Below are 27,770 nucleotides of genomic sequence, written 5' to 3'. Positions count from 1 at the left end.
ACCTGAGCCGAAGGCAGACCTGTAACAGACTGGGCCACCCAGGCGCCCCAAACTGCTATACTTTGAATTAAAAAAGCCAAGTGGTTGGGTCATTTTATCTACTGACAGGAAGGGAGAACAATGAAAAACCTGGACCCTCCAGTCTTTTCTTGCTGCTGGGGGAACCTCCAAACATATTTTGTGGTAAACCACTCTCAACCTTCAAACAGCCCATGAAGGTTTACAGGAAAATTCTCACTGGCTCCCACCTAGACCCCAGGGCAATTTCTGGAGTTCATGCATTCATCATAATAAAAAAGCTGATTCTTATCCAGCCCTTATTCTGGGTCAGGAGGCAGCGTTCTCAGCATGAAATTTCATGCCTCATCTGGTTTAATCCTCTCAACAGCCCTTAGGGTATGTACTATTATTCTCTTCATTTTACAGGTGAAGAAGCCGAGGCTCCGCGAGGTTAAGTAACTTGCCTAGGGCGCCCAGCTCAAAAGCAGCAAGGCCTTTCCCGGATTTTGATTTTGTGTTTTGAGTATGCCTCTGGGTGGAGTGGGGGTTCTTGGCGGTGGGGTGGGGGGGAATCCGTGGGCTAAGCTTGGAGAAGGAGGAAGGAATGGCGAGGAAGAGGAGTCAGGAAGGGATAGGGGAATCCTCTGGGTCGCAGGCCCCGCCTGCCGGCACACCTGCGTACCGGGGGATCTGGCAGGGCCGAGGGTGGGAGCCAATGTCCGTGCCCTGGGGACTCCGCCGTCGCGGGGTGGGGTGGCTGGGGGACGAGCTCAGCCTTACCTGTCAGGGCGCTCACTTGGTGGTCAGCCAGGACGTATCCGCTGCGGCGTACCAAACCTTTCTGGATCCCCCTTCCCACGCCCCGCCTTGTGGGGCGGAGGGAGGGGGGTTGCTGGTGGGCGTGAGGCGCCCAGGACCGGCCGGACCTGTGAGACCCGGGGCCCCGGTTGCCTGGGGAGCCTGTCACTTCGAGAAGGCAGGCTAGGCTCTTCCGGGGCTGGGACAGCTGTGGGCGGTAGGACGCCATGGTACCAGCAAACTCATAAATACCGCCTCCTCACTGGTGGCCGGAGACGTGCGCGCGCGTGCGGGCAGCTGGCGCCCGAGGGTGAGCCGGGGACCGGGAGGGAGTCCCCTGCCCCATCTTCCAGCCTCCGGGCTGACGGTCCTGGGCTGGCTGGGCGCCTCCCCTCCCCCCGCAGGTCCTCTGGGAGCTGGAGAGCAAACTGGAGCCAGGGGGAAGGGCTGGGGAGAAGGGGAGTGGGTGTGCAGGTGCAGGGCTGGGGGTATGGGGGCCACCGAGGCAGGATGGGATGCCGATGGGGGGGGGTGTAGAGGGGAAGGGGCCGCTCCAGGTAGGATGGAAATTCTGGGGGGACTTGGGGATGGAGTGGGGGATTGGGGTTACTCAGACCAAAATGGAAGGCTGGATGCTGAAATACAGAGTGATGAGCTCTGAGAGCAGGGAGCAATGCTAGGGGAGGAGGCCATAGGTCCAAGAAGCTGGGGTTGCTAAGAGCAGGATGGAATGCTGGCGATGGAGTTGCCAAGGACAGCTCTCTACATAGAGGCCCCACCCCACTCCCAAACCTTTTGCTGAGAGTGAGATGTGGGTTAGAGCCAGGGCTCTGGAACCAGGACCCCAGGGCTCCAGCCCCAGCCCCATCAGTCCTAGCTTTGCAGGGAATCACTGTGGCTCGTCGTCCTCATCAGTGATACGGTGGTCATGATCATATCAGCCACCACACGTAGGAATGTTGTGAGGCTCCCTTGAGTTAATCTATGCAAAGTGCTTAGCACACAGTGAGTCTCAGGACACTTGGTTCTGGATAGTGATCAGTATTTTTGTTTTCTCTCTAGCATCTGGATAACCATCCCCTTGAGGACCTCCCCGCCATCCTGCCCCCTCCTGGCCCTGACGTTGCCCAATCTCCCTCCACTCTCCATCTTCCCAGCCCCATTGTGCTGTTCTGGACCGCATCTGATCTACTGTGGACACCTCCCCTTCCCCATCTGCCCCACCGCCCCAACACTGTCCCCTTACCATGCACCCCCTTTGTCCCTGCTGGTCCTGCTGCTGTCTGCTCCTGGTTTTCTCCTTGGGAGTCCTGGGGACCCCAGTGGCTCCCAAGGCTGCCCCTGAGCAAGTCCACCTGTCCTACCCAGGTAAGTTTCTGGGACCACTTTCTGGGCATCTCCCAGGGAGGCCCAGTGGGTTGGGGGCTCAGTATCCCATGCAGATTGCTGTGGAACCCTGGGGGGTGGCTTGCTCTTCCTGAACCTCAGTTATCTGGCTCTGTTAAATGGGGGTTCCAAGTAGTGGTGCACCTGGCTATGTGGGAAATGATTATGGTGTCCAGGCTGTAATAAGTGTTCTCCAAAGGGGACCGCTGTTGTCTTTGCTCATTGTCTCCCCACAAAGCTGCTTCCTGATTCTTGATCTAAGGGTGGTCATAGGCCTTGAACTCTGGACGCTTTGGACCCAAACTTCTTGGGTTTTAATCCCTGCTTTGCTACTTACTTGCTGTGTGACGGTGGGCAAGTGACTTAACCTCTCTGGTCTGAGCTTCCTCATCTGGACAATGGGAAAGTACTAGTGGGACCTCATAAAGGAGAGCTCTTACCTGTGAAGTGGCAAAATGGAGTATAGCCATGTTTTTTTTTGTCTCAGGGTCCCTTTTTGGTCTCAGTCCCTTTGCACAGCTAAAGATGATTGAGAACCTCAAGGAGCTTTAGTTTATGTGAGTTATATCCATAATATTTGCTATATTAGAGACTAAAATGGAGGAATTTAAACATGTTTAAGTCATTGAAAATGAGCAGTAACACATCCATTTTGTGTTAAGGTAAATGGCATTTTGCATGAAAAATAACTGTACTGTACAAAAGAAAAGAAACCTAATGAGAAGAGTAGCATTGGTTTACATCTTTTTAAGTCTCTTTAATGTCTGGCTTAATAGGAGGCAGCCAGATTCTCCCCACATCTGCTTCTGCTCCTTTCTGTTTCCATGTGTTGCTTTGGATGATATATATGAAGAAAATTTGGTCTCATCAGACTCCGGTTGAAACAGGGAGGAGGATTTTAAAGGGAGTTTCAAATAATTGTGCCCTATTCCTTTTTTTTTTTTTAATGACTGTGGCTTGATTTCATTTTTAAATTTTATTTATTTGACACAGAGAGAGAGATAACAAGTAGGCAGAGAGGTGGGCAGAGAGAGAGGAGGAAGCAGGTTCCCCGCTGAGCAGAAAGCCTGATGTTGGGCTTGATCCCAGGACCTGAGCTGAAGGCAGCGGTTTTAACCCACTGAACTACCCAGGTGCCCCCTATTCCTTTTTGATACTGGACTGAAACTCAAAACACAGCCCTGTCTTTCAAATAATTTTTGCTTTTTATTTTGAATTAACTTTCAATTTACGGAAGAGTTGCAAAGATAATGCAGAATTCCTATATCCCCGTCACCCAGCTTCCTCTAATGCCAATGTCTTATGTACCTGTTATCAAAGCTAAGAAATTAACATTGGCATCATAGCACTAACTGGACCAAGGACCATGTTTGGGTTTCACCGATTTTTCCACTAATCCGATCCACGATCCCACATGGCATCCTGCTGCCGCCTCTAGTCTCCTAGTTGGGAGAGTTCTTTAGGCTTCCCTTGTTTTTTGATGTCCTTGACACTTGGAAGGAAGATCGTTTCTTACAGGTTAGTTGCAGTGCAGAATCGGAAACCAGGTGAATAAACTGGTTTTGGCATCCATTGGCCAAATGACCTTGGACAAAGGACTTTGCCTGGAGACTTCTGTAAAATGGAACAGCTTTGAAACCCATCTTGTGGGCACTGCTGGGAAAATCCAGTGGGATGACAGGAGTTTCTTGTTAGGTCTGCACAGCAACAATAGCAGATCTGGTCTAAGTGTGTCAGAGGGATAACTCACTTAGCCTCAGACTGGATATTAAGCTGGAGGTTCTACTGCTACTCCCATGTTACAGAAGAGTAAACTGAGGCTCATAGAGAAGGTCTGACCTCAGGTCACAAAGTCAGGAAGTCCGGCAGACTGGCTCAAAGAGCCCACAATACTTAACTTTAAAACTTGAACTTAGTACTAATTTTAGATTTAACAGAAAGTTTACAAAATATTACAGAGTTCCCACATTCCACTCACTCGGTTTCTCCTGCTGTTATGTTAGCATCTTACATAATTACAGTATGTTTATTATTTTAAAATTGTTTTAAATTTTATTTATTTGACAGAGACCACAAGTAGGCAGAGAGGCAGGCAGAGAGAGAGGAGGAAGTAGGCTCCCCGCTGAGCAGAAAGCCCGATGAGGGGCTCGATCTCAGGACCCTGAGATCATGAGCTGAGCCGAAGGCAGAGGCTTTAACCCACTGAGCCACCCAGTCACCCCCCCCCAATTTTTTTTTTTTTAAGAGAGAGTGAGCACATGCGTGCAGGGGGAGGGGAGGGGCAGAGAGAGGGGGAGGGAGGGAATCTTAAGCAGACTCCATGCCCAGCTTGGAGCTGACTTGTGGCTCCATCTCATGACCCTGAGATCATGACCTGAGCTGAAATCAAGAGTTGGACACTTACCTGACTGAGCCACCCAGGTGCCCTAATATGTTTATTAAAACCAGGAAGTCGGGCACCTGGGTGGCTCAGTCAGTTAAGCGTCTCCTTTCAGCTCAGGTCTCCATCTCAGGGTCTTGGGGTGGGGAGCTCCATGTTGGGAATCCCTGCTCAGCAGGGAGCCTGCTTCTCCCTCTGTCGCTACCCCCAACTCGTGCTCTCTTGCACACCTGCTCTCTCACTCTCTCTCAAATAAATAAAAAATAAAATAAAATCTTAAGGGAAAAAAACCACAGGAAGTTAACATTGGTACAATAGTCTATTAACTAAACTACAGACCCTGTTGGAATGTCAGCAGTTTTCCCACTTGGTGCTGACATAGCTCATTGCTGTTACTGGTGATGTTGACCTTCATTGTGTGGTTACAGTGCCTGCTGGGTTTCTCCACCATAGGATTTTTCTTCTTCCCTTTGCGGTTAATAAATATCTTGGGAGAGATTCCTTGAGACTGTGCAAATTACATTTCGCTTGAGACTTCTGCCCCCTGATTTTAGCGTCCATCAGTCGATCTTGCCTGTGACAATTATTAGTGTGGTGTTTGCCTAATTGTGATATTGTGGCTTTCTAATTCTTTCTGTCTAATGGAAATTTTACTATAAGGAAAGCTGTCCCTTCCCTCCTCCATCCATCCATTCACTTATTAATTTCTATATTTCAATATTGACTTACAGATATTTATTTTGATTTCTTGGATTAAATGTCCAATATCATCATTATTTTTCTTGTGACTCGAATTGTCCCGGGTTTGGTCTTTTGGAATTCCTTTGGATGGACTTCTGTGTTCTTTTGACAAGCCCTCGTCGTTCCTTGAGCACTCCCCCACTTTCTGGCACCACATGTTATTCTGGGCTGATCTTGTCTATTTCCTGCCCAGTATTTGGAATCAACCCTTCTGCAAGGAGCCCTGGTTTCTTTCGCTGGAGAATGGGTATTTAGAAACAAGATCTGAGCGCTGGGTGTGTTCGTGGCTACTGGGGTATCACGGTTTCCAGGCCCTTACACAAATGTGTGTGTATGTGTCACATACACACGCACAGATCTCGAGCTCCCCTATCTGTATGTATATAGCTCTTACCATGAGATCATACTGATACCTCTGATTCGAGTCCAACATCACGGGCTTATTTTAGCCTTCTTCTTTCCTTATTTGTAACTTCTTTCTCCAGCATTGAAAAACCTACCTCCCACTTCTACAGTATACTTAGGTATTTGTTTGATGCAAGTATAGGCATAAAGCAGTTTCACTCTCCATCTTCCCAGCCCCTTTGTGCTGTTCTGGACCACATCTGATCTACTGTGGGCCCCTCCCCTTTCCCATCTGCCCCCCCACACACACACACACTGTCCCCTTACCATGTGCCCCTTTGCCTATTTCCCTGTAAGAACACTTACTAGGTGACAACGTGTATGTGAAGTTCTTTTTCTCTGTAGTCTTTTTTTTTTTAAGATTTTATTTACTTATCTGAGAGAGAGAGAGACAGAGATAGTGACAGAGATCATTAGCAGGAAGGAGAGGGAGAAGCAGGCTCCCCGTGGAGCAGGGAGCCTGACATGGGGCTTGATCCCAGGACCCCAAGATCATGACCCGAGCTGAAAGCAGGTGCTTAACCAACTGAGCCACCCAGGTGCCTCCTCTGTAGTCTTTTTAAGAGCATTTTTTTAATTACTGAAGTATAAGTTGACATCCAATGTTATGTAGGTTTCATAGCGACAGTGAGGGTAGTCCCCTTCGGTCACCATGCCACATTAGTACAATATACTTGACTATATTCCCTGTGCTTTTTTCATCTCCGTGGCTTATTTATATTTTATGACTGGAAGTTTGTAACTTTTTGCTATAGTCTTACAGCATCCAGTCAAGACCTACCCCATGGTGACCCACCTCGCCGCATGAGTGCTTTATTTACTTTGTAAATATAGTTTCATCCATTGGTCAGTGTTTATACTCCATGCTGGCTTCTTCCCGCATTGTTATTGTAATTGTTAGTTTATTTGGGGTGTATGTGAAGGAAATATGGAACATGACTATAATTCTAAGAGTCAGAATTACACTAAAAAGTTAGTAGTTTTCCCTCCTGGTCTTTCCTGCTCTGTACCTGTCTCTCCTCTTCTACCTCATTACCATCAACCCCAGGTAAGTAACCCATGTCTTTCCTTTCTGCTGGATCCTTCCTGTATTTCTTCTGTACAGATGAGTATGTACCTCCGTCTATCCTCTTATGTAAAGAGTAGGTGACTCTCTTGTGTACCTTGCTTTGTTAATTTCACTGGCTCTCCTGGATGTCATTCCTAAAACTTGTCCTCCTTCTGTGGATAGCTCCCTTGTGCTCCACTGTCTGGCAGTTACATAGTCACTTCAGCCCCTCTCTTAGGGGTGGGCGTTTTGGTCATTTCCGATATGTTGTGATTACGAACAGGGCTGCAATGAAGAATCTGGAGCACATGCATTCTCCTGTTCCTGGGACAGGAGAGCATGCTCTTAACAGCAGCCTATAGACCATGTGGTGTGTTGAAAATCCTGATTTGGTGGCTGGCATTTACGAATTTTGAGTTAATCACTTCAAAGTTTCGATGTATTGGGGCCCCTGGCGGGCTCAGTCCGTTAAGCCTCTGGCTTCAGCTCAGGTCATGATCTCAGGGTCCTGGGATCCAGCACCACATTGTCTGCCTCTGCTCAGTGGGGAATCTGCTTGTCCCTCTCCCTTTGCCCTGCCCCCCATGCACAGAAATACACAAAAAATCTTTTTAAAAAAGTTTGGATTTATGTATCTATCTATCTTCCTGACATATAAAAATCACCATATAGAGACTTACTCTAGAAGTCTCTAAGACAGATTTAGGGAGACTGGGCCGGCTTCTGGCATGGAGACCAAGCTATGGCTGTCCCTTTAAAATAGGGCACATCTACAGTTCTCCTCACACTCCATCACTCTCATCGGCCTGACTCCTTCCAGCTGGACTTTGTCCCCGTTTATATGACCTAGCAGGCTTCTAGACATCCGAGTTTATAACCCCTCAATGATGTCATATATGCAAAACGTTTGGCACGAGGGCTGCACGCAGTAAATAATGATATTAAGATTAATGTCCATTCCCTCATGGAATCCTAACAGCATTGTCCTAAGTGCTTTGCTTGTGTTTAAGCCTCACAGAAACCCTTAGAGTAGAAACCATTATTATTCCACTTTACAGATAAGGAAACCGAGGCGCAGAGAGGTGAAGGGACGTGCCCAGGGAAGCACAGCTTGGGAATGGCAAGGCTGAGGTTTCACCTGGGGAGCTCCGGCACCCGAGTCCCTAACTACTAGTGTTCCCAGCTGTTGGCTCTCGCCCCTCGCTCTGTCCGCCCCTCCTCCCCTGCTCCAGCTCAGGCGTCGCTGCCTGCCTGCTCTGCCCTTCCTCCCCAGGTGAGCCGGGCGCCATGACGGTCACCTGGACCACATGGGTCCCCACCCCTTCCGAAGTGCAGTTCGGGCTGCAGCTTGCGGGGCCCCTGCCCCTCCGGGCCCAGGGCACCTTCAGCCCCTTTGTGGATGGGGGCGTTCTCCGGCGGAAACTCTACATACACCGGGTCACACTGCGGGGGCTGCTGCCGGGGGTCCAGTATGGTGAGAGGGGCCCCAGGTCCCAGTGCTGAGGGGGGAGCAGGAAGAGGGGTGGGGTGTGGACTAGAAGTTGCCACTGGCAGGGGGCTCAGGCGGGGCCGGTAATGCCTCTCTTACGAGACTCTGGCATGAGAACGGGAGGTGCTGGGGTCTGGGGCGGAGTGGACCAAAGGGCATGGGTCAGAATCCCACAGTCCCCACTTCTTTCCCCCACCCACTGAAGATGGGTTGGGGGAGCAGAGTGGAGGCAGCCGGGGGTGCTCCTAGCTGACTGTGACCTTCCCCTCTCCCTCAGTTTACCGCTGCGGCAGTTCTCAGGGCTGGAGCCGTAGGTTCCGCTTCCGGGCCCTGAAGAATGGTCCCCACTGGAGCCCCCGTCTGGCTGTGTTTGGGGACCTGGGAGCTGACAACCCGAAGGCCTTCCCGCGGCTGCGCAGGGACACCCAGAAGGGCATGTACGATGCTGTTCTGCATGTGGGTGAGGCATTGGCAAGGGCGCGCCTGGAGGCGTGGGGTGGGGCTTGGGAGGGAGGTGATCCAGGGGGTATCGAGGGCACTGGGCTGGGGTTAGCGTGGTTCTCAAGGGACAGGTGATGAGACACTGGCCCCGGAGAGGGTGTCTTGTGTTAACCAGTCTGCCCAGGTTGAAATCCCAGCTCCAACAGAGAGCCGTGTGCCTTGTTGGTTTTGTCCTCTGCGTTACTACAGTGAGGGCTAAGGGTGGTCCCGAATTCATGGGACTGTCATGATGACTATGTAAGTGACCTTGCTTGGCATGCTGTAAGTGCTATGTGTTCCCTGTCATTATCATTGCTGCTGTGGCTTCAGGGGACAGGGACATGGATGGGAGACAGAGATTGGGGCTAATATGGTTCGCAACTGCACTCTCTGGAACCAGACTCCCAGGGCCTGATTCCTGGATCTTTACTAACCAGCCCCATGACCTTGCATGAGCACATAACCCCTCTGGGCCTCAGTTTCCCCATCTGAAGTGGGGTAATAATGACATCCACCTCAGAGGATATTTGGAAAATTCAGGTGATCAAGTATGTAAAGCATTTGGAACCGTGTCTGTTACAAAACCAGTACCAGGTCATGTCAGTGTAAAGGCTTTTGTCCTGGGAGGGGACAAGAAGGCGAGCAGAGATGGTGGCCTGTGTGATCAGAGCATGGGAGACCAGTGTGATCTCTGCAGGCAGGGGGGGGGGCAGGGGGGGTGGCGCTCAGGAGCTATTCAGGAAATAGCTCCAAGTGCACAGGCAGGTGGTATGAGGTAAGGATCAGAGAACCGAGATGGCTCGGGGTCAGGGGCTGCAGCCATTGGGTCTCTCGGTTCTGGCAAGAGGACAGCAGGGTCTGGGTCCTTACTCTCCCCTCCCCCCAACCCCCGGCTCCCCAGGAGACTTCGCCTACAACATGGATCAGGACAATGCTCGTGTCGGGGACAAGTTCATGCGGCTCATCGAGCCTGTGGCTGCCAGCCTGCCCTACATGACGTGCCCTGGGAATCACGAGGAACGCTAGTGAGGGCCCAGGGCTTCAGGGCGGGTGTGGGCCTGACCGGTGCAAACAGACGTGTCCTTCTAAGTGTCTCACCTTAGTCCCTCAACCTACAGCAGTGCATGAGCAGTAGTGAGAGGAGAGGAGACAGAGGCTGGACTGGGAGCCAGACCCGGCCTGGCAGTGGGGTAGTGGGGACAGCGGGCCGAGGAACCCAGACCCTCTTCTCCCCACCCTTTCACTTCCTTTTATCCAGCAACTTCTCTAACTACAAGGCCCGCTTCAGCATGCCAGGGAACAATGAAGGCCTGTGGTACAGGTAACTTGGGAGATCCTGGGGACTGGAGGATGGATGTAAGATGCTAAGGAGACTCCCACCTCTGACCCATGCCCTTTGACCTCTTCAGCTGGGACCTGGGCCCTGCACACATCATCTCCTTCTCCACTGAGGTGTACTTCTTCCTCAATTATGGCCGCCACCTGGTAGAGAGACAGTTCCACTGGCTGGAGAATGACCTCCAGGTAACACAGGTGGTTACCCCTGCCCGGCCTCCCCTCCCCTCCCCTCCCCTACCCCGCCCCTCACCCTCATCCCACCCCTCACCCTCTCTCTAGAAAGCCAATAAGAACCGGGCAGCCCGGCCGTGGATCATTACCATGGGCCACCGGCCCATGTACTGTTCCAATGCCGATTTGGATGACTGTACGTGGCATGAAAGCAAGGTGAGGACCCCTCCCTGGGGTGGGATGCCAGGAGCCAGGCGGGGGGGGTGCCCAGCCTGAGTCCCCCATTCCCCTCCCCAGGTTCGCAAAGGCCTCCGTGGCAAGTTCTATGGGTTGGAGGATCTTTTCTACAAATACGGTGAGTGACCTGGGGACCCCCACCCCCCCAATCTCCCTAGGATCAGGCAGCTTGACCCCAACGTTCTCTGTTTCAGGGGTTGACCTGCAGCTGTGGGCTCACGAGCACTCCTATGAACGCCTGTGGCCCATTTACAACTACCAGGTAAGGCTCAGGGAGGGCCGGTGTCGGTGTCGGTGGACCCCAGGACACCCAGGGCTTGGCCTGGTGTGACAGGCCTCTCTCCTTTGTTCCCATTTCCAGGTATTTAATGGCAGCCGAGAGATGCCTTACACCAACCCTCGAGGCCCCGTCCACATTATCACGGGATCTGCTGTGAGCATCACAGGGGGAGGGTGGCTTGGCTTCTTGCCTCTTGATTTTTTCTGCCTCTTGTACTGGCCAGGTGTTTATACAGCTGCTGTCCCCACCTCTCCCCCACTCCCTGAGAGCTTAGGTAGCCCTTGTCACAGGTCCATTGTACGGATGTGGAAACAGAGGCTTGGGCAGTCAAATCTCATCCAGTCCCAGGCTCAACAAGTGGCAGAGGTTAGGAGCGGGGCTTGCCCGGGTTTATCGGATGGATCCAAAGACAGAGGGCTTCTTATTATCATCACTGCCACTGAACTCCAGACTCCGTTCACTTTCCACCAAATTTCTCCCTGATAACCGCTTTCTGTTCCAAGTTCCCACATTCAAGTTAGTTACAGTGTCTCTTGAGTCTTTGCTTGTCTTTCATCCTGCACATTTTGCAAAACTCCTGGCCAGCAGTTTTGCAGCAGGCCCCCCCGTCTGGGTTTATGTGTCGTTTGGCTGAGATCGCATTTTGGGCAAGGCGATCTTAGAAGTGATGTTGTGTTCTCCGCGGTGCATGGGACCCGGGGCTCCTGCTGTCTGTGTGTCTCTGAATCACCTGGTTAAGGAGGTTCCTCCACTGTAAAGTTATTATATCTCCCTTTCTAATTAATAAGTATCTTCAGGGAGATACTTTCCGGCCATGCAAATCTCCTGTCTCTCCTCCAACTTTCACCCACTGATTTTCAAATCCCCTGTGGGTCCTGCTGGCAACAGTTATTACTGTGATGTTCTAGTGGGAAGTTTCTGTTTCCCTCATTCCTCCAGGATTGATTAATTAGAGTCCTCTCATGAGGAAGAGTCCTCCCTTCCATCCCATTTATGTAGTTCGTTACTGATTTATACCAGTGTGGACTCACGGGTAATTATTGTATCCTGTGGGCGATAATCCAATATGATTGTGATTTATGCTACTGATCACCTTGCTCTGGGTTGGGCCACTGGGAACTCTTCAGATCTGAGTGCCCCTGTCATTTTGTGAGCTCTTTCTTATTTTTTGGCCCTATTGGGTACTGCAAAGATTCTTGCGTTTTCCTGCCCTTTCCCTCTCTGCCTTGGAATCACTCACTTCTGCAAGGAGAGGGGGCTTATTTTTTAAGCTGGTTCTTAGGAATTAGAAAGATTGAAGTAAGAACCACTTGTGATAAAAATTCACACAGTGCATAGGATGCGTGGGTGGCTTTAGCTAAAGTCATGATCCTGGGGTCCTGGGATGGAGTCCCCACTTCAGGCTCCCTGCTGAGCCTACTTCTCCCTCTCCTTCTGTGATCCATCTCTCTCTCAAATAATAAAATCTTTAAAAATATTTTAAAAATATTCAGACCACTGGGGCACCTAGGTGGCTCAGTGGGTTAAAGCCTCTGCCTTTGGCTCAGGTCATGATCCCGGGGTCCTGGGATTGAGCCCCGCATCGGGCGCTCTGCTCAGCAGGGAGCCTGCTTCCATCTCTCTCTCTCTGCCTGTCTCTCTGCCTCCTTGTGATCTCCACCTGTCAAATAAATAAATAAATAAATAAATAATCTTTTAATAAAAAATCACACCGTGCAGAGGGCAAGAGGTAAACACCAAAGGCATAGGCTTAGGGACGCCTGGGTGGCTCAGTTGGTTAAGCGGCTGACTTCAGCTCAGGTCATGATCCCGACATCCTGGGATCGAGTCCCATGTTGGGCTCCTTGCTCAGCAAGGAGCCTGTTTCTCCCTCTGCCTCTGCCTGCCATTCTGTCTCCTGTGCTCACTCTCTCTCTCTGACAAATAAATAAAATCTGAAAAAAAAAAAAAACAAAGACAGAGGCTTAACCCACTGAGCCACCCAGGCGACCCTGCTTTGTTTGTTTTGAGAATGAGAGAGTGCACATGTGCAAGCAGGTGTGTGTGTGAGCAGGGAGGGGAGGGGCAGTGGAGAGAGAATCCCAAGCAGGCCCCATGCCCAGGGAGGAGCCCAACACAGGGCTCTGTCCCACGACCCTGAGATCATGACCCGAGACGAAATCAGGAGTCTGACACTCAGTCAACTGAGTCACCCAGGCACCCTAACCACATCTCTTTTAATCTCTATTTTATCTTATTATTTTATTTGTCTGTGGCTATTATTATATTAATATTTTATAATATTTTTGTATCATATATAATGAATGATGATGAATATAGTATTCCTCCTGGAGAGATCATGTGGTACTATGCCACATGATAGTGGTTAGTCCTCCGACTTGCACGGTGAGTTTGGCCATCTACTGATAAGCCTTGCTTTCATTCATGATTACAATGATGGCAGCAAAATGGTGATTTTTTTTTCAAGGTCCCACGTGCTCTCTGCTCATGCCAGCTGGCATGGCTTCTGCAAGGTTGAGCACTCGCTCTCCCCCAGGGGCTGGTGACTTAAAAAGCCTTCTTGGAGGGTCTACCATGCCAACAGTGCCGAGACCCGTGACTTCTATCTATTCTTCGAATTGCATTTTCCCTTTTATTGTACATCTCGCCCCCCTTTCTGTGACACCCTGCTTTGTGACAGTCACTCCATGACATTTTTTTTTTAAAGATTTTATTTATTTATTTGACAGATAGAGATCACAAGTAGGCAGAGAGGCAGGCAGAGAGAGGAGGAAGCAGGCTCCCTGCTGAGCAGAGAGCCCGATGCGGGGCTCGATCCCAGGACACCGAGATCATGACCTGAGCCGAAGGCAGCGGCTTAACCACTGAGCCACCCAGGCGCCCCACTCCATGACATTTTTAACTGACCCCCACGATGGGCCTTTGGGTGCCATCCAGCCTAGGGCTCTTACAGAAAATGCCGCACTGGGCAGTCTCTCACAGCCAAGCCCTTTTCTAGAAGTCTTAGCGAGGTCAAGGCTTAACAGACTTTGTCTTCCTCGGGGACATCAGGGTCCTGGCCTGGGAGGTTGTTTCTGCTGCTCTCGGATTCTCCACCCACCCCAGCCCTGGGTCTAAAGGGTTCTGTCTGGCAGGGCTGTGAGGAACGACTGACCCCCTTCTCCCTCTTCCCTCGGCCCTGGAGCGCCGTGCGTGTGAAGGAATATGGGTACACACGGCTACACATCCTCAACGGGACCCACCTCCACATCCAGCAAGTGTCGGACGACCAGGTCAGTGAGTGGTGTGCCCAGTCGCCTGCCTGAGTAACCGGGCCCAGTGGATTCTGGAGCCAATCGGTTAAAAGAATGGATTCCAGAGCTGGGAATCCTGGGTTCAAATCCTGCCTCGGCTCCTTACCAGCTGGCTGACCTCCAGCAATTTACTTCACCTGTCCGAGCCACAGCTTTCCTGTCTGTTAAAGAGGATGATAATAGTTGATTGACCTGTTATACATAAAGTGCTGAGAACAGTTTCCAAAGCATGCTAAATTCCATAGGTACTTATCAACCTGAAGCAGAGGCGGAAAATAGGTGGTAGGAGCAGGTGGAGGGAAACCAGTATGATTTGTGGCTGGTAGAAGTGGCCCAAGGCTAGAAGGACCCAAATAATCACGATTCAGGTTTATTTTTGCCATTATAATTGTGTTATATTTTTTAAAGACTTATTTATGTATTTAAGAGGGGTGGGAGAAGGGCAGAGAGAGAGAGAGCCTCAAACAGGCTCTACACTGAGCACAGACCCTGATGTGGGGCTTGATCTCATGACCCTGAGGCTACCACCTGAGCTGAAATGTAGAATCGAACACTTAACCAAATGCACCACCTAGATGTCCTTGCCTTCGTCATTTTAAAAGAATAATAGTTGTGATTTCTTGATCACCTGTTGTATATCAGATGCTGGGCTAGCCTCTTTACATCTAGTAGCATTTTAATCACCACAGCCATCCCATGGGATGGTTTTTCTTTCCATTGTACAGATGAGAGCACGAAGCCTCAGAGAGGGGAAGTAATTTTCCAAGGGTCACACAGCTGGAGGGTGGCAGAGCTGGGATCTGACCGCAAAGACCATGTTCTTTTTATTACAAATAACTCATTTACTGAGCAGGGAATCGCTTCTTGGCCTTTTGGCTAAGATCAAGTGTACTGAGCTGGGCACGCACCAGAGGCAGGCTTTAAAGTTGTGTATTTATTGCATTCAGTTCTCCCCTGTGTAAAGAATACGGAAGTGAGGCTCAGAGTTGGGAACACTCTTAAGGCCACGTAGAGAGCTGCTGTACTGGGCTGTCAGTGATGTTTGTCTGACTCCAGGGTCTGTGCTCATAATAACAGCCTAAACCTTACATAGTCCTTGCCATGTTCTGGGATCCCTTTTTAAAAAGCCCTCTATAAGGGTGCCTGGGTGGCTCAGTGTGTTAAAGCCTCTGCCTTCAGCTCAGGTCATGATCCCAGGGTCTCTGCTCGGCAGGGAGCCTGCTAACCCCTCCCCACCGCCCTCTTCCTGCCTCTCTGCCTACTTGTGATCTGTCTGTCAAATAAATAAACTCTTTAAAAAAAATAAAAAGCCCTCTACAGGGCACCTGGATGGCTCAGCTGGTTAAGCGACTGCCTTCAGCTCAGGTCATGATCCTGAAGTCCCGGCATGGAGTCCCACATCGGGCTCCCCACTTGGCAGGGAGTCTCCTCCTCTCTCTGACCCTCCCTCTTCTCATGCTCTCTCTCTCTCTCTTTCTCATTCTCTCTTCAAATAAATAAATAAAATCTTTAAAAAAAGTTTAAAAAAAAAAACCTTCTACAAATAATCTCATTGAATCCCCACAACATCTATGGTGTAGGTAATATTCCTAGCATCGCCACTTTTCAGATGAGGAAAACCGAGGCTCAGAGAGGTCTAGCATTTTGCCCCAGGTCACACAGCCCATTAAAAATTCAGGTCCGTAGCCCTGGAGTCAGGACTTGCAGCTCTCATTAGTTCCTTTGTTTTTGTCCCTTGCAGGATGGGAAGATTGTGGATGATGTCTGGGTCGTGAGACCGCTAGTTGGCCGGATGATGTACCTCTAGGCACAGAGGCGGCTCTCATCAGGAACCCTGGGCCTTGCTGCCTTGGCTAGTGTGACCAGACACTGCCCAGGCCCAGGTGAAGAGTTGGGGCAGGCCTTGACTCCCAGCCGTTCTGAGGCCCCATGTGGGGTGCATGCAGCCCCATGGCAACTGGAGCAGCTCTCCCCTCCTGGAGAGGTGGGGGTACCACCAGCCGTGATGGGCAGGTCAGCGCCCAGGCACAGAGCAAAGCAGGGCAGGTGTGGGGCTGCTCAGCCCTGCTCCCCTGCATAGCACTGACAGGGCGGGGTGCCTACGGGGCCCCAGGAATAAAGAGACTTACAGCTGTGGCTCCGTGGACTGTGCACTTTTGCCGGGGATGCCCCCTGGGCCGTCTCCCCGCCCCTCCCCTCCCACCCCACCCCCCACCCCCTCGCATGGTGGGGGGGCCATGGGCACCCCTAAGTCAGCAGGGTTGATACGGCTGGCTGGCTGTCATGACACCACTCTCCAGCAGGTGGTGTCAGTGACTTTCTCCTCCTAGGCTGACCCTCAAGGCTCCCACTGCCCAAGGCACCCTAAACCAGTGTTGCCTTGTGCCTCAGTTTCCCAGCACTGAGAAGTGTTAACACTCCCGCCTCCAAGCTGGGGGTTCTGACAAGCCTTAGGATCTCACAGACCTGCTGTTCTCCTCCCCTTTCCCTTCCTTTTCTCCTCCCTGTCTCTATCCCCTTCCTTTTTGTGTATTCACCCATTATTTCTTGGGCATCTCCCATGTGCCAGGCCCTGGTCTCAGTCCTGGGAGACAGCTGTGAGCAAGCCAGAGATCTCTGCCTTCACAGAGCTGATACTCTAACCAGGGGGTCAGACAGCAAACACAATAAATGAGAAAAGTGTAAAGCAGGGTAAAAATTGGGAAGCACGGGCGCCTGGGTGGCTCAGTGGGTTAAGCCGCTGCCTTCGGCTCGGGTCATGATATCAGGGTCCTGGGATCGAGTCCCGCTTTGGGCTCTCTGCTCAGCAGGGAGTCTGCTTCCTCCTCTCTCTCTCTCTGTCTGCCTCTCTGCCTACTTGTGATCTCTCTCTGTCAAATAAATAAATAAAATCTTAAAAAAAAAAAAAATTGGGAAGCACTCTGAAAAAGCAGGGAAGGGGCCTGAGAGGGGAGAGTGGCAGTTTTTACAGGGATAATCAGGGAGACCTCACGCAGAGGGTGAGCATTTGATCTGAAGAGGTCTGAGGGAGAAGCCACAGGCAGAGTGCTCCAGGTAGAGGAACAACGAGTACAAAGGCCCTGAGGCAGATACACACTGGCCCTGCCAGGGTATCAGTGTGGTGGCCCACGCATCCTAGACAGAGTGAGTAGGGGAAGACAGAGACAGGGAGCTGATAGGGAAAGATCATGTGGGGCCTCATGGGGCCCAGGAGGACTTTGTCCTTTATCCACAGGAGGGCTCTGAGCTGGTGACAGACACATCTGACTGCAGGAGTCCTAGGCCAAGCTGGGTGCTGGCCCCAGGGCTTAGAGCTTCCCCAGGGCAGCCTGTGGGCTTCCACTTTTGCAGGCCGACCTCACGTTATGGCTCCATGAGCTGTGAGCTGCGAGGGCTCAGCTTACTCCTACTTACTCCCCTCGCCACCCACACTGTGCCCAAGGCACACTGATTTCCTTCAGTTTCTTGAATTATGCGAAGCTTTTTCTCACCCTTGGCAGCCCCTCTCCTGGGCTCATCCTAGGCTGGCACCTTCTCAGCCTGAGGTCTCGGCCTTTCCTGACTGCCCCAGCAAGGAGAGTTGCTGTCATTCTGTCCCATCCCCGCTCTCCGTCACTTCTAGCTCTTAGCTTCCTGGAATCCTCTTACTGATTTGTGCTTGTCTGTGGTCAGCCTGTGCCCTCGATCTAAGGGTCTGTGCAGGAGGAGACCAAGGCCAACTTGTCCATTTGTGGGTCTGTCCCCTCCACCAACCCCTCCTAGACTCCTTCTCAGGCTGGGTGGCTGCCCCGTGCCCACTCATCCCAGCCCTGCCCTGGGCCGGCACTGTCTGGGGTGGCTTTGTCTCCCCCACTGGACTGTCAGCCCCAGGAGGGCGGGGTCCAGGGCTCACCCCAGCTCATCCCAGCACAAGATAGTCACTCATGAATACTTGTTGCCTTAATGAAGGCCACCACATGCCACGTGCTGGCTGGACAAGGCCAGGGACACGCCAGGGACAGCGATGAATCAGCCCTAGCCAGGCCCTGTAGGAGTTCATGGGCGAGCAGAGCAACGTGGTTACCTAACTCAGGTGACCGGCAATGAGGGCATGCCTCACTGAGGCACCCTGCCCGTGAGGTCGCCAGCCACGGAGTCCTGCATCGCTCACTGCAGCCAAAGCCTGAGCTGGTCCCCACGTGCACCTGGCGTGTTCCCTCCCAGGCCGGGGAGGCTGCGAACAAGCCTGGGCCGGGGGGGAGGGGGTCCACAGAGAGCAAAGGCCTGGCACTGGGGCTGGACAGAAATGGGGTTTGAATCTCAGCTCTGCCACTTACTGTGGGATGTGGAGTTGGCGGCCTGCTCTGAATGTCAGTTTCATCATCTGTCACAAAAGAATGATCATCCTTTATGGCATGGCCTTGGGATTAAATGAGGCTGAAAGCCTTGATGTTGTCCTTGACTCTTCTTTTGCTCACATCCTGCATTTAATCAGCTAGCAAATTCTGTTGACTTTGTAAAGTCTATCTAGAAGCTAGCTGTCCCCTTCTCCCATCTCCAGGGCCTCCTATCCTGGTCCTGTCGACCTGTCCCTGGCCTCCTACCTGGTGTCCCTTCTGCGCTCCCCTCCCCCCCATCCCCAGTCTGCTCTCTACATGTAGCCCAAGGGACTGGTGGACACTTGTGTCAGATCGTGTCCCTCTTCTGCCTCAGCTTTCCTGGGGCTGCATCTCCCCTGGGGAGACAGCCAGCGTCTTCGCCGCAGCCCACCCCACAGGATCTGCCCCCGTCACCTCCCTGTCCTCATCTCCCACTGCTTGTCTCTGCACACTCTGCTCCAGCCACACTGGCCTCAATGGTATCAAACAACTGGCTGTTTCCTCTGCCTGGGACACTGCCTCCGGGTACCTGCATGGCGCTCTCCCTCCCCTTCTCCAAGCCTCCGCAGGAAGCCCTCCCCTGACCAACCCGTTTGAAATAGCATCCCACCCCCGACCTCCCATCACCTTTCCCTGCTTTATTTTCCTTCAGGTCACTTCCACGTTGTGGCCTGCTAAGAAAAGACATGTTTCTTGATGTATTCTGTATCTCCTCCATCAGAAAGTGAGCTCTGGGGGTGTGGGGGTTCCTGGGGTTTTGCCCGTTCTGTTTAGCCCCTAGTTCCAGAACCTGGAACATGGTGGTTGCCCAATAAACACTGGTTGAATGGATGAGGGGAGGCGGAAGAAATTCAGACAAAATGCTTAAAACAGGGGCGCCTGGGGGGCTCAGTGGGTTAAAGCCTCTGCCTTCAGCTCAGGTCATGATCCCGGAGTCTTGGGATCGAGCCCCACGTTGGGCTCTCTGCTCGGCAGGGAGCCTGCTTCTTCCTCTCTCTCTGCCTGCCTCTCTGCCTACTTGTGATCTCTGTCTTTCAAATAAATAAATAAAATCTTTATTTTAAAAAAATGCTTAAAACAGCACCTGCGTCAAAGGAGCAGGTCAGAAAAAGTAGGAATGATGGTAATTTGGGTGAATCAGATAAAAGCCCAGCCCCTAGGGCTCCCCCTGCTGAGCACGCAGGAGACAGGCATGTCCGGCCGACTGCAACACCTATGATGCGTGACAGGCTCAGGAAGTGACGGGTTGCTGGACTGAAGACCGTACAGCTTCTGGGAGGCAGAGCCGAGCAAGGCTTTAGAAGGCTACACAGATAGCTGCCTGGTAGGCTGGTATGATTGCTCCTGGGAGGGGCAGCAGGGTCCCTGGGATGGCCTTGGAGGCCGTTTGCAGTCTATGGAGAGACCAGAAGAGGGGAGCTGTGGGTCTCAGGATTCATTTATTAACAAATTTTTTTTTTTTTACTGAAATCCTTCATTGCTCAGATCAGCCAGAAACAGGTTTTGCTGGCAGCAGGTAAGAACCAGGAAAGAACAAGGCACCCAACTATGATCCAACTGTTGTAGGTACTGTGGTGGCCAAGATGACATTTTGGCCTTTGTGAGGCTGATATTCTACTGGGAGAGACAGAGAAGGAACGGTGAAAACGAAAATACTATCACCTGAGAATCCCGGGTGGTGATCAGAAGTGTGGAGAAAATGCAGAGGGAATTCAAGGTGGGAAGGCAAAGAATGCTATCAGTATGGCGCCAAGGAAGGGCCTCTCAGAGGAGGTGACATTTATGCCAAAGGGCAGGGAGCTGGTCAAAAAAAAAAAGACTTCTAAGAGTGATCCAGGTAGGGAAACAAGCAGGTGCAAAGGCCCTGAGGCAGGACTGAGGCTGCGTGTCTGAGAGACCGCCATGAGGCCAAAGTGACTGGTGTGGAGTGAGAAGGATTATCAGATAAAATACAATGCCCAATTACATTTGAATTTCAGATACAGTATATACATGTTTAGTCTAAATATGTCCCAAATATTGCGTGGGGACACGCCTATACTAAAAAATGACTCGAGGTTTATCCGAAATTCAACACTAGCTGGGCATGCGGTATTTTCATTGCCCAAATTTTTGTTGTAACTGTAGGAATGAGCAAGACAGGATGTGGAGGAGATGAGGACACAGAAAGGACAAAAAGTTCCTTTCTGAGTCCTGCGCACATGCCTGAGGAAGACAGGATGTTCTTGGAGTTCTTCGGTGGACCTCTGTTACTTGGCATCCCTACTCCCTGGTGCATCCTCTCAGTCTTCCTCCCCCATCCTCTCTCCAGATCTCTGCTGCTGCTTTTCAGCAAATTTAAAAAAAATAATATTGTCCTTTTACTTCAGGGGAGAAAGTTATTATTAAAAAAAAAAAGATCAGGGGCGCCTGGCTGGCTTGGACAGTGGAGTGTACAACTCTTGATCTTGGGGTTGTAGGTTCGAGCCCCACATTGGGAGTAGAGATTACTTAAAAATAAATTCTTTTTAAAAAAAGAAACTCAGGGGCGCCTCGGTGGCTCAGTTGGGGTAAGTGTACGACTCTTAGTTTCAGCTCAGGTCATGATTCAGTGTCCTGAGATCAAGCCCCAGCATGGAGCCTGCTTAAGATTCTCTCTCTCTCCCTCTGCCCCTCCTACTTTCTCTTGGCTATAAATAAATAAATAAATAAAATCTTAAAAAAAGAAAAAGAAGAAATTCAAACCATGCAATAAAGAATAAAGTTGAAGAGTAGAACCAGAAATTTCCTGGCTGTCCCATTCCTAACAGGTTGTAACTTTCAGCAGCATTTTCCTTTTTCCCTCATGACCCCTGATTTCTTTTCTTTTCTTTTTTTCTTTTCTTTTTTTTTTTAATGAAAATACTATCATATGATATGGGTAGGTTTGTACCTTGGTTTTTCTTTCCTGTATAAATTAACATTGGCATAATATCTTCTCTGGTCTCTCTCTCTTCCATTTTTAAAAGTAAACTTCAGGGTGCCTTCAGTAGGTTGAGCGCCTGCCTTCTGCTTGGGTCATGAGCTCAGGATCCTGGGATCAAGCCCTGCATTGGGCTCTCTGCTCAGCAGGGAGCCTGCTTCCTCCTCTCTCTCTCTGCCTGCCTCTCTGCCTGCTCGTGCTCTCTCTCTCTCTGTCAAATAAATAAATAAAATCTTAAAAAAAAAAAAAAAGTAAACTTAAGTTGACAGTTGGAAATTTCCAGAAGAATTGCAAAGACAGTATAGACTTCTCAAAAACTCCATGCCCAGTCTCCCTTATTATTAAAATTTTACCTAAACCTGCTAGATTTCTCACAGCTAACGAACCAATATTGACAGAGTATTATTAACTAAAGTCCATATCCATTCTACTGCATTTAAAAAACGTTTAAGTTGGGGCGTCTGTTGAGCCCCTGCCTTCAGTCAGTTGAGCATCTGCCTTCAGTTCAGGTCCTGATCCCTGGGTCCCAAGATGAAGCTGAGTCAGGCTCCTGCTCTGTGGGAATTCTGCTTCTCCCTCTCCCTCTGCCCCTTCCCCCTGCTCCCTCTCTCTCTCAAGTAAAAAAAAAATATATATTTTTTTAAACTTTTATTTATTTATTTATTTTAAGGATTTATTTCTTTGACAGACAGAGATCACAAGTAGGCAGAGAGGCAGGGAGAGAGAGACAGAGGCTTTAACCCACTGAGCCACCCAGGCGTCCCATTAAAAATTTTTAAATATAATTCCAATTAATACAATTACCTGGACCCTTTTGAAATGTATAATTTCATGAGTCTTGACCCATGTATATTCGCACGAAACCACAACCACAACCACAACCACAGTCAAGAAATGGAACATTTCTACCACCCAAATTTCCCTCCCGTCCCTTTGCAGTGCACCTTCCCCTCTGTCCCCGAGCTTCAGGCAACAACTAAACTGCCCTCTGTCACCATAGATTAGATTTACCTTTCCCAGAATGCTAGGCATGGAACCACAGGAGACTGGCTTCTTTCTTGCAGCCTAATACATTTGCAATTCATCCATGAGGCCCCGCTTATCAAGAATTCCTTCCTTTTTATGCTAAGTAGTGTTCCTTGGAATGCTTATACTGCTATCTATTTATCTTTTCACTAGTTGATGGACATTTTGGTTGTTTCCAGCTTCTGATGATTGTGAAAAAAAGTGCTGTAGCAAAAAAACCCCACAAAAAACAAAACAAACAAAACCACACCTACACCCACACCTCAAAAATAAAAAACAAGCTTTATGGACATTCCTGTACAGGTCATGGTGGGAATATATGTTTTCATTTCTCTGGAGTAAATACTTAGGAGTGGGATCACTGGGTCCTGTGTCTTCGCATTCTCTCTACAGCTGCATAGCTGTATTCTGTGACACACTTCGAGCTCTGCTCATCACCTTATCTTATATTATTTATTTATTCTTGTGTTTATTGGCTATCTCCTAAGCATTTGTTCTCTCAAAAAGAAGAGAAATGGTTAGAAGCCTAGACCTTGAAGCCAGGCTGCCTGTGTGACTTTGGAGAAGTTACTTAACCTCTCTGTTTCTCTCTTTGCACACTTGCAGAAGGGAACTAACAGTAGTGAGTGGGGTGGTTGTGGGGATTAAATGAGGTTGTAGAGGGGTGGCTCAGTCAGTTGAGGCCTCCTGATTCTTGATGTAGACTCGGGTCATGGTCTCAGGGTTGTGGGACCTAGCACCTTCTGGCTCCATGCCCAGTGGGGAGTCTTCTTGAGATTTTCTTTTTCCCTCTTTGTCTGCCCCCACCCATGCTCGAGCTCTCTCTCTCTCTCTAAAATAAAATACATAAATAAATATTTTAAACTTTTGATTTCCTTAAAACTTAGCTACTCATAGCCTTGTGTGACCAGAAGTCTAACCAGTAACATAAATAGTAGATAATGCATATTTCATATGTATATGTATTATAGACTGTATTCTTACAATAAAGTAACCTGGAGAAAAGATGTTATTAAAGAAAGATCATGGAGAAGAGAAAATACACTTGTAGTACTGTACTGAATTTACTGAAAAATATCTGTTTATTAGAGGACTGATGCCATTCAAACCCATATTGTTCACCTACACGCTTACACCGTTGTCTTTTTTTTTCCCTTTAAGAACAAGTCCTGGGTGCCTTGGTGGTTCAGTGGGTTAAGCCACTGCCTTCCGCTCAGGTCATGATCTCAGGGTTGTGGGATGGAGGCCGGCATCGGGCTCTCTGCTCAGTGGGGAGCCTGCTTCCTTCTCTCTCTCTAGTTGTGATCTCTCTCTGAAAAATAAATAATTAAAATCTTTAAAAAAAAAAAAAAAGAAAGAAAGAACAAGTCCTAGGGGTGGGCGCCTGGGTGGCTCCATTGCTTAAGCAACTGCCTTCAGCTCAGGTCATGATCCCAGAAACCCTGGATGGTGTGCCGCATCGGGCTCCCCATCTCCGTGGGGAGTCACCTTCTCCCCCCGCCAAGTAGATAAATAAAATCTTTTAAAAAAAATAATTACTGGGTGCCTGGGTGGCTCAGTGGGTTAAGCCGCTGCCTTCGGCTTAGGTCATGATCTCAGGGTCCTGGGATCGAGTCCCGCATTGGGCTCTCTGCTTGGCAGGGAGCCTGCTTCCTCCTCTCTCTCTCTCTGCCTGCCTCTCTGCCTACTTGTGATCTCTCTCTGTCAAATAAATAAATAAAATCTTAAAAAAAAAATAATTACTAAAGAACAATTCCTAGGGTGCCTGGGTATCTTGGTCAGCAAAGGCTGCTCTTGGCCCTCCTCCCATCACCGCGACCTGAATAAAGTGCTGTCATCTCAGCTACTGGAGTTGCTTTTTAAACCAACAAGACTCTGTGAAGCATACAGATTTCAAAAGAGCACAAAAACAAGAACGTTTAATGCTGGCGAAGATACTTTAAAAGTGCCTGTTCCCCGGAAAGGTGGGGAGTGTGAACTGGATCTGCGTAGCACAATTGGGCAATGTGCGTCCCAGGCCGCTGGGAGGCAGCAGAGGGCAGTTAGCGAGAGCCTTGCCTAGGAGTCAAAACTGGGGATGAGCCCGGGCTCTGCCCTATCCGCTTGTGCGCCTTGAGCAAATAAAGTTACTTCTCTAAGCTTTGGTTTCCTCTGCGAAGCCGGAATAATCATAGCCCTTGTTAAAATTACACAGCTTAGCTCCCTGCATGGGAACTGTTACTATTATTAAATCTTAAAGTTGTACACATATACCCATTTCCTTTGACCCAGCAGTTCCATTTGTGGCAATCTATTTAAAGAAAATAATTAGAGGTGTGCACAAATATTTAACTGCTTGAATTTGTGGGGCAGGGGGAGGTATTATTTATAATAGCAAAATGTTTATCACAGCTTAGATGGTCAATAAGAAACGGTAGTTAAACTAGAGTTCATTGCTAGAATGGCATCTATGCAGTGGTGAAAACTAATGTTCTTGAAGAAAATGACATGCAGGGATATTGGTGAGATTTCTGACCTTGTTTTTAGAAACATGTAAAATTCTTTATAAATGTGTGCCCCTCGGTTAAAAAACAAAAAAGGAAGGTAAATGTACAGGAAAAAAAGGACTCATCACTCATTCATTCATTGCTTCCCCAGACATTAATTAAATGGCTACTATGTCTTAGACACTGTGCTGGGGAGCGGCATGGGGGGTGGGGATGCACTTAGCATTTAACAGTATCTTTGAGGAGGTGGAATTAGGCCTCATCCCAACCATCCATTCAACAAATGTTTGTTGGCCATCTACATGCCAGTAGTGCAAGGGCACTGGGCACGCACAGTGAACAAGACAGACAAAAACCCATGCTCTCATGGAGCTGACATTTCAGTAGAGGAAACAACCAAAAAAACAAATTACAATGAGCTAATCATCTAGTTTGTTAGAAGGTGATCAGAGCAGGAAAATATGAAAAAAAAAAAAAACGATAAGGGGTGGGCGGAGTTAGTAACTTGCAAGAGGGACGTTTGCCGCTGTAGTTCAAGTGGGAAGGAATAAACTCACTGATTAGGTGCTAGTTGAGTAAAACCCCCGAGGGAAGGGAGGAGCCCTGAGGATCCAAGAAGGAAGAGTCTGTCCCAGACAGAAAGAACAGCCAAAGACCTTAAGAGATGGGAGAGCTCCGGATATTTTTTCTGGATGAACAAGGTAGCTGGGACCCAGCGAGTGAAATCATAGGAGAGGATGTCTGGGTTTCATTTATGGATTTTGTTGTTTCCTTTTTTTTTTTTTTAAACGAATTAATTACTTTTTAAAAAACTTACAGAAAAGATTAAGATCAAATAGTGTCTTGGTTCCAGGTCAAGTTCCTGGACGCAGACTGTTGTTCAAAACTCATTTCGACTTCCTGTAATCCTGAGGCAGCTAGTTCATGCCTTTGAGCCTCAGTTCCTTTATCTGTAAAGTGGGTATTGATAATACGATAGAGTTTCAGTGAGTACTTAGTGAGACAATGCAAAGAAAGCATTTGGCCAGGTGAGCGGCACGTACCCCACAAACTCGTTTTGGGGTAAGGTGGGACTCCTACACGAGGATAGTCATTTCCCCTTTAAGAACCCGATTGGGCGGGGAGACAGCGTCCCCCCGCACCCTTTCCAAATTTTCCAATCCCCGCTTGGCATTTTCTGCCCGAAGGTCTCCGATTGGACAATCTGCGCCAATCAGAGGCTGGAGCGGGCTCTGCCAATGGCCCAGCTCCGCCCCTGAGCGGGCCCTGCCCCCTGCCCGGTCAGCCCCGTTGCTATGGGGACTGGTGGGCGGCGAGGGGGGAAAGCCCCGGATGTTCGTTGGGGATTTAACATGGCGGCGGCAGTGGCCGCGGTGGCGGCGGCGCAAGAGAGCTGAGGGCGGTGTGAGTGTTTGGAATTCCCGGTCAAGCAGCTAGGCCGCGAGCGACTGCAGCGCCGAGCCGGTAGGATCACCGGTCTCGCCAGGGGATTGGGGAGGGCCGGGAGACGGCGGTGGGAGAGCGTTCACGCAAGTAGGGGGCGGGGTCGGTGGGGTCAAAGTTCACTCGCAGAGGGAAGGGTCGCCTCGGAAAGGTCAGAGGTTAGTGCTGCTGGGGACGGTGGTGTAGAGGAGATCCGGAGGTCAAACTAGCGAAGGGGGGCGTGGCGAAGGGGACCACAAAGTTCGAAATTTGAAGTGGGGCCCGTTCGAGGGGGTCGGGGCGAGTGTCAGAAAAGGGGGTCAAAATTAATTATTTGAAGGGAGGGTGCACTTCCTAGAGTCAGAGTTCGAAACCGTGGGGGCGGTGGTATGGAGGTTTACCGACGGCAGCCAGCGGAGCAGATGCATGAGATTTGGGGGTGGGGGTGTACCTTTTGAAGGGATCAGATGTGGGGCGTGGCCAAAGGGGGCAAAGGTCCCAATCTGACAGATGTTATACTTGAGGGGTCAATAGTTAAAACCTTAGCGGGAGGCTTTGCTGCGGAGGACGGGAGGGATGCCCCAGAGAGAGATCAAGGGTGCTTCCTGGCGGGGCAAAGGGGAGCCCTCTCCCACACATAGTGGAAATAATGGCAAACACTGATAAATCACTGTGTCAGGTCATTTCAATGCTTTACATATATTTAATCCTCATTGCAACCTTATGTGGTTGGTCCAGGATCATCTAATGAGTAAGTTGTGGGGTTAGGATTCAGAATCGAGTTCTGGTCCCAGAGAGGTACTATGCTCTACTGCCCCTCAAATAATCACAATTCTGGCTAATACTTAATGAGGGCTAACGTTGCACTCAGCGCTCTCGTTTCATTATACCACAAGTTTGTGAAGTGGGTACTGGGTAGACCCACTTCACAGACAGGAAAACTGAGGCTCAGGTCTATCTGCAGAGTAACACCGGCAATTTCCAACCTGGGTCTGACGGATTCCCGAGCTTCTAACCCCCTGTTGTTACACTGTAGCCTGGAAGATCTGTTCCTGGAAGCAGGGGCCTTGGGCAAGGCCGAGCCACTCCCTGGACTGGAATGGATTGTCTTTGGGCTCCATGGAAGGGTGTGATCTGGGAAGAGAAGTTCTCATGGACCCATGGGAGTAGGGTGTTTGTGGGTGGCCCAGAGTCCAAGTGAGTCTGATGGGCTTCTGACTGGGAAGGGTGTCCCTGAGTGGGATCCAGTACAAAGCCTAGTGTTCTCTGTACTTAAGACCCCAGTCTCTACTGATGGTCCCAGATTGCTCCCACCTCATTTCCTACAGCTCTCCTTGTCACTTCTCAAGTTTCAGCCCCACCGGCCTGTTTGCTGTTCTTCAACTCTGCAGGCATATGCCACCCTCTAGGTCTTTGACCTTCCTCTTAACTCTGCCTGGAATCCTCTCCCTGGCCCCAGCCCCATACTCCCCGTCACCCACGTGCAGCACT

At 50.0% G+C, this 27,770-nt stretch overlaps 3 protein-coding genes across 6 annotated transcripts in view; 2 read left to right on the top strand and 1 right to left on the bottom strand.

Annotated features, from left to right (window-relative positions):
- Positions 1-1,108, bottom strand: part of FBXO17 (F-box protein 17) — a 99,366-nt gene extending 98,258 nt beyond the window's left edge. Inside the window, exon 1 of the mRNA XM_059382489.1 lies at positions 781-1,108. Coding sequence (XP_059238472.1) covers positions 781-1,027 — 247 coding nt within the window. The 5' untranslated portion in view covers positions 1,028-1,108. The remainder of the gene's footprint in view (positions 1-780) is intronic.
- Positions 1,019-16,864, top strand: ACP7 (acid phosphatase 7, tartrate resistant (putative)). Of its 3 annotated transcripts, none has more exons than XM_059382485.1 (13): positions 1,019-1,108; positions 1,861-2,166; positions 8,032-8,232; positions 8,525-8,707; positions 9,629-9,752; positions 9,986-10,048; positions 10,137-10,251; positions 10,345-10,452; positions 10,534-10,591; positions 10,668-10,735; positions 10,835-10,906; positions 13,888-14,025; positions 15,788-16,864. In XM_059382485.1, exons 2-13 carry the CDS (start codon positions 2,046-2,048, stop codon positions 15,851-15,853), a joined length of 1,317 nt encoding a protein of 438 aa, XP_059238468.1. In that variant the 5' UTR covers positions 1,019-1,108; positions 1,861-2,045; the 3' UTR covers positions 15,854-16,864. The 3 variants fall into 3 exon arrangements, with proteins under 3 accessions (XP_059238468.1, XP_059238467.1, XP_059238470.1); XM_059382484.1 differs by lacking the exon at positions 1,019-1,108 and adding an exon at positions 1,119-1,202; XM_059382487.1 differs by lacking the exons at positions 1,019-1,108; positions 9,629-9,752 and adding an exon at positions 1,119-1,202 and having other exon boundaries at positions 8,525-8,684.
- A 9,303-nt stretch (positions 16,865-26,167) lies between these two features.
- The window catches only part of PAK4 (p21 (RAC1) activated kinase 4), a 42,193-nt gene continuing 40,590 nt past the window's right edge, over positions 26,168-27,770 (top strand). Inside the window, exon 1 of one of the 2 annotated variants that reach the window (XM_059381229.1) lies at positions 26,168-26,321. The gene's annotated coding sequence lies outside the window, so the exon portion shown is untranslated. The remainder of the gene's footprint in view (positions 26,322-27,770) is intronic. The other variant, XM_059381231.1, reaches the window with a different exon arrangement.

This window comes from Mustela nigripes, chromosome 17, assembly GCF_022355385.1.
Source record: "Mustela nigripes isolate SB6536 chromosome 17, MUSNIG.SB6536, whole genome shotgun sequence".
Classification (NCBI taxonomy): Eukaryota; Metazoa; Chordata; class Mammalia; order Carnivora; family Mustelidae; genus Mustela; species Mustela nigripes.
This window is presented reverse-complemented; position numbering and strand designations above follow the sequence as displayed.